The 5,931-nt window shown below is 34.0% G+C and overlaps 1 protein-coding gene across 1 annotated transcript; it reads right to left on the bottom strand.

Annotated features, from left to right (window-relative positions):
* Positions 1-254: 254 nt before the first annotated feature.
* On the bottom strand, positions 255-4,729 carry aqp3a (aquaporin 3a). Its single transcript, XM_052115433.1, has 6 exons — positions 4,506-4,729; positions 2,656-2,782; positions 2,370-2,507; positions 2,148-2,272; positions 1,229-1,446; positions 255-1,088 (listed from the first exon to the last, which is right to left on the bottom strand). The coding sequence occupies exons 1-6, from the start codon at positions 4,611-4,613 to the stop codon at positions 905-907; spliced, it is 900 nt and encodes a 299-aa protein (XP_051971393.1). The 5' UTR covers positions 4,614-4,729; the 3' UTR covers positions 255-904.
* Between the last annotated feature and the right edge of the window lie 1,202 nt (positions 4,730-5,931).

Below are 5,931 nucleotides of genomic sequence, written 5' to 3'. Positions count from 1 at the left end.
TCTCAGATTTATGGTTAAGCCTTCAGCAGTCCACTCCTATGATTTCATAAAACCTTAATTGGAGTTGTTTCCATTCATCTTGTGCAGTTGTTGATAATGACTGGCTTTGGCATATGTTGAATTCACTATAATACAAATAATTAAACCAACAACCCTGAGGGTGTATATGAACTTAGTAAGGAGGAAGAGTGGAAGGTGGTTTCAACCAAAAAACATAAAATGCTAAAACACCTCACATTGATGACAGCTTTGAGAATTCTTACAAAAACTTTATTTGAATATAAATCTTTTCCTCAAAACATACAGATCACAGGTACACAATTAAAATGGTCATGAGAGGATGACATGATTCTAATCTCAAAATTGTACTGTCATAAAATGTCAGGAAAAGGCATCAAAGTTACCACTCTCTATGGTAACATGTTGCTTGAAATGTCTACATGTTAAGTGGTAAAAGAGAGGGGGGAAATCTGCTTTAAAAAGATATACAAAATATTTACACAAAAAGTATTCTAGTAATAATTTTTTTTTTGGTAAGACTGCTAAATGTTCTCAACACAAACATCAACTTACTTGCATAATAGTAGTAAAAAAAAGCATAAAATTCCGTAAAAATCCATATATACTACACTATGGTTTTGCTAACTTCTCAAAAGTGAATTAATATAATTCGTGTTGCTAAAGAAAGACCTGTTTCCATTTAAGAGAAATATGGAGTATGTATGTACCAAGAAAAATTCTATAACAAAAAAAATTGTCTGATAAAATAACTGAGAAAGGTTTGAAATCTAGACATTTTGATAGGAGGGAAGTCTTCTGCTGGATGAAACAGTATATAATAAACACAGAGTCTCATAAGCAGAATGCTTCTGTGGTTGAGACGTTTTGATGGAGCTTGAGTGATTCACACAGGTCTGTTCTTGCTGCTGACATCATTCAGCTTGAGAGACTCTTCCATATCTTTATTCTTCTTGTCATTTGCCTCTCCCTCTGTGTGCCAACCAACCATCAGCTGGTACACAATCACACCAATTATGGATCCAAGAAAGGGGGCGAAGATGGGCACCAAAAACCAACATTCCCTGGCACTGTTGCAAACCAAAAAAGAAACACGCCTAAGTTATTTGCTTTTCAGTTAAGACTTTGCATTCAGCACTTGAGGCTCAAAAACATTGCAGGTTGGTACATGATGTACCCAATATTAGTGTTTTTCAATTTATAGACTTACGTGAAGACTTCCCCGCCCCAGCCTGCAATGGCTGTGAAAAGGCGAGGTCCAAAATCTCTTGCTGGGTTGACAGCATAACCAGAATTGAAACCCATGGAGAGGCCAATGACCAGTACACTAAATCCCACAGTGAAGGCCTCAAGACCTTGGGGGATCGGGTTGTTAAATGGGTCCACAATGGCCAGGATGCAGACAATCAAAGACGCTGTGCCTATCACCTGTGAAGATGCTCATATTAATATGTTGTATGGCCATTCCATTCTCTGTTTTCAGGCTTTTCATAAAGGTCCTCTTGACATCAAAAACAGATAGTTTACTTCTACGTGGGTGGACAATAAACATGAAAAACTCAATTATGACAAAATCTTGACTAGCATTATAATTCAACCTTAAGAACAAATCATTTATATAACATTATATATATATATATATATATATATATATATATATATATATATATATATATATATATATATACATATATACAAAAAAATTAATGAATTTAACTGTCAGTGACCCAAGCATAGATGGTAATCATTTATTTGAACTTGAACATGTAATTAGTAAGTCAGTGATTATAAAAAAAAAATATTTAAAAAAATAATTTTTAAGCAATTTTGTGTTTTGTGTAACTTATGGCAGTCTCCTTAGAGGTGACTAGAGTGACTTTAGCGAGCAGTGACATTCAATATGCAATTAAATTGAATTGTTTCCCACCAAAACTGTTGTTGTGATACAGTTCAGAGTGAACAGGTTAAAATTCTGCTATTCTGGGTCTCTGAGGGTTAATAATTCAAATGTATTAATTAAAAGCTACAAAGAAAAGCTAGATAGCATTTGAATAACATTTGACTGTGTAATGAGGAAATTCTTAATTAGCGTCAATAAGTGACAAGATGGTCTGTTTGCAATTAATGACCTGGTCAAAAAATCCATTTAAGATAGTGAGATGCTTGCTGGGGTAAGTAGCAAAAATCCCAGCAGTAGCTTTGTCTCCAATTACAACCAACTCATTTGTCTCTCCAGCAAAGTCATACATTGCATCTAAAACACAAAAACATGACAAAATACATAGAATAGAAGAAACATAATACATAGTTTTTTTTCTGACAAGAAAAAGTATTTATCGAATCATATTTACCATGGTATTCAGCGAAGATAATTGCAGCACCCAAGAAGGATCCAAGTGTCTGGAAGAAAAAGTACACAGGGAACTTTCTCCATTGTTCTCTTCCCAAGATGCACAGAGCAAATGTAACTGCAGGATTTAAATGGCCCCCTAAAGAAAACACACACACACACAAAAAACAACAATTTGATTTATCCCATAAATTCATCCACAAAGAATCTTTCATAAAAAAACAGTCCTGTTTTTATATCCACCCACAACAAAGGTTTAGGAAGCAATTTTAGAGGAGTTTGCTTACCTGACACCTGGCCACAAACTAAGATTCCAAGGGTAGCTGCAAACCCAAAAGCAAGGTTTACAGTGAGAAAGAGACCATGAGATCCTTCACTTAGTACCAATTGAGCCACCGCACCACAGCCAAACATCTGTAAATTTAGTGAAACAAAACATGTTTGAAAATCCACACTTTATGATTATTGCTTAAACGGGTGCAAATGTTATGTTTACTAGGTACAGGTACCATTAATCAAATAGTTTTAAAAAATGTAGAGTATTGTTGTAAATGTGTTTCAATATGAATCAAAATGTCCAAGTGTTTTTTATAAGAAAAGAAAAAATCTTTTTGGAAACATAGATATTGTGCTCACAACCATAAAACTAAGAGTAGACCTTTCACAGCATTTAAATTGTGTGGCACTTTTAACTTGTGAAGTAGTTGCAGTATAAACTCAGTAGTCAGGATGTTAAAAATAACTATAGTCATCAGCATCAACACAAATTATTTCCAGTGTACATCAGACATTATAAATGTGTATTGACTTTGAGCTGTACATTTTCACATAAAACACTCAAGACAGGCCATTGTTAGTCTTTTCAAAAAGACAATGAGAAGTTACGAATTCCTCTTCAGACTTGCGGACAAAGTTTCCATTTTAAAAGTCACCTCAGTGTGAATCCACCCAAATACAGAAATATATTTCAGAACTGTGACATAAATTGTGACGATCACAAGAGGTGGAATGAGGATTAATGAATAGCGTATCTATCAATTAGTATCTGTTGGAATGGCAATTGCATTTTTTCCCCCACCAATCCTAGGAAAATATCTAACACTAAAATCTTTAAAAATAAATAAATAAAATCATTACAAAAGTTTAGGATATCTGGTTAAAATAAATCTTTTTGATAAAATTATTGGTGTGAAAATGCTTTGATGATACTGGTTCGATTGATGATACTTTGAGTGTTAACACATTATGTTATATTCCACTTGTGGGTTGTGGTTTCATTTTATGTGTGATGAAACAAGTGTTAATCAACAAATACTTTGGCATTTGCCTCTTGTATGCTGCATTGCCTGTTTATGGGAAATATGGGTCTGTTTTATCCAACAGATCTGAACATCAGTGTCAAATTTGAGAGGAAGTGCTCTTTTGCAGTCATGGGTGCAGTCTCATGAACTGGAATGAAATTGTATCTGCCTGTCATTCGAATCATTTTTATAGTCGTAAATGACTTCTTAAAGCACATTTCTTATATGCAAATTGTTACTTCAGATATGATTGTATTTCTATAGAATGTAAAGCTTTCCAACAGAAGAATGTGCAGTTCAATTCTTTTCAATAAGTTCTTCACTATTACCTAATTCAACACTATTAACCCTTTTTAAGGCTTTTAAAGCATTCACACCATTGTGTGTGCACACTAGTACAGATCAGAATGCTAATTTGGGTAAATGCATTAGTATGTTATTTACTTAAAGCACATATGTGCCAGTTCTTGCAAATACCAAAGTAAACTTTAAAGATGTTTTTCATTATTATGAATGAGAGGAAGAGCAAGAGTGTAAAATTATTCCACAGCATTTGATGTTCTACTGTTTTAATAGTGTAAAGGGTGCACTACTGTAATTACAATACTAAATATGCATCATAAAGTTTTAAGTGACTATTAGTTATGTAACATTGCATAACAGTATAATATTTATTTCTACTGTTAATTACAGACTATATGAGACATGAACATGTCTGGCATATCATGACAAAACTTTAGCAAATTTGTATGGGCTTCTATTGACCTCTTCTGTTGAGCTTTGATGCTCACTAACAGGTCACAGAGTAAACATTCATGATTTAAAGAAATACTCACCACCAGAATGAGAGTTCCCAAGCATTCAGCCAATCCCTGCCGCAGTAGCTTGTTGCGGATCTGGAAAGTCTGTGCAAGTTTATCCAGCATGAGCTTCTGCCTGCCCATCTTCAGGCAATACCAGATGTCTTCCTTAGATTGTGTGTAACAACTTAGTGAGGAATGCTCATTTGAAGGCCAGCATCTCCTCTTATAGACATGGTAAAGCAGGACCAACCCTTCATGACCCAGCCTGCCTCCTTACATACTTATCTTTCTCACACGCACAGAAAAACACACATACATGCACACCTACACAGTACACCACATGAACTCCCACAAAACCTCCCTGTATTATTCACACATACACACATGCCCCTTTCATCACACTGCATTCCTATGTTGTTCCTCTCTATTATATGACAGGTTCCTATTTTTCTCTTACCTTTCTCACACATTTGTATTTTTGCACTTCTGAAACATCATCTGTTAATAATTGTTTTAGTTTAAAATAGGGTCCGGGTGTGAAATTTTAGAAGATTTTAATTTTTAGAGCTCTAAAGCGCTAATGGTATGATAAGAGTTTCATTTTGAGTTCACATAAAGCATGACTAAGGGTCTGGCCTCAGGTATGGGTTGGGTTACTTGATTAACTGGACATGATTCAAAAAGATGCTTAATCAGCTAAAATTATGCTGATTAAGCATTTAATTAATCAGAATACACAGGCCATCTAATAAGTCAACTTCACCAACATCATCATTTAAATTCTATAAATTGGGTTTAAAAAAAGGTCATTTAAATGGTGGACTAGAACTATTCCTAGCCCAATATGTGAGAGGCATAATGCACTATGACTTATTCATTGTATATACCAAATCAAAGTCTATATTACTTGTTTATAGTAAAACAAGGTGTGATTGCCTTTATTTGATTGTGATGTAGGAATACAGACAAATTTGTTTTTTATTTCAAACTAATTATAGTTTGAAATAATAAAAACTATATTATTTATACAACTATATATACACTATACATAGTGTATAACACAGAGAAGACAGGGGAAAATAATAATTATTACATGGCTCCATAGAATACTCGATTCTGATCAATCAGCATATTCGGAGGTAAAATATTTTTTAATAATGACATACGTACATCCTTTCACAAGCTGATATTTGACCGGTTGCTCTGAGTAACATAATCAAATATATAAACTCAAATCAATAGCGGGTTAATGAACAGTCATACAATCATTAGCATAAAATAAATACCAGCATGTTGATCAGATCTCCAACAACAAGCGAAGGTTTAACACAGTGTCTTATCTCTCACTTTAAAGATTACCCTATATTTTAATAGATAGTAATACATCTAAATCTGGGGCATGTATGGTAAACCACATGCTCCAAAAGTGTGATGAATGCAACCTACTATAAAGTGCAGC

Source organism: Xyrauchen texanus, chromosome 4, assembly GCF_025860055.1.
Source record: "Xyrauchen texanus isolate HMW12.3.18 chromosome 4, RBS_HiC_50CHRs, whole genome shotgun sequence".
Classification (NCBI taxonomy): domain Eukaryota; kingdom Metazoa; phylum Chordata; class Actinopteri; order Cypriniformes; family Catostomidae; genus Xyrauchen; species Xyrauchen texanus.
Note: the sequence above shows the minus strand (reverse complement) of the source record. Positions and strands in the feature narration are given on the sequence as shown.

Excerpts from the sequence above, each read along its gene's own strand:
- aqp3a (XM_052115433.1), bottom strand. The coding sequence starts at position 4,613 with ATGGGCAGGCAGAAGCTCATGCTGGATAAACTTGCACAGACTTTCCAG. Across the intron at positions 2,783-4,505 it reads TGGGAACTCTCATTCTGGTG|ATGTTTGGCTGTGGTGCGGT; the intron begins GTGAGTATTTCT and ends CTAAATTTACAG. Across the intron at positions 2,508-2,655 it reads AGTTTGTGGCCAGGTGTCAG|GGGGCCATTTAAATCCTGCA; the intron begins GTAAGCAAACTC and ends TGTTTTCTTTAG.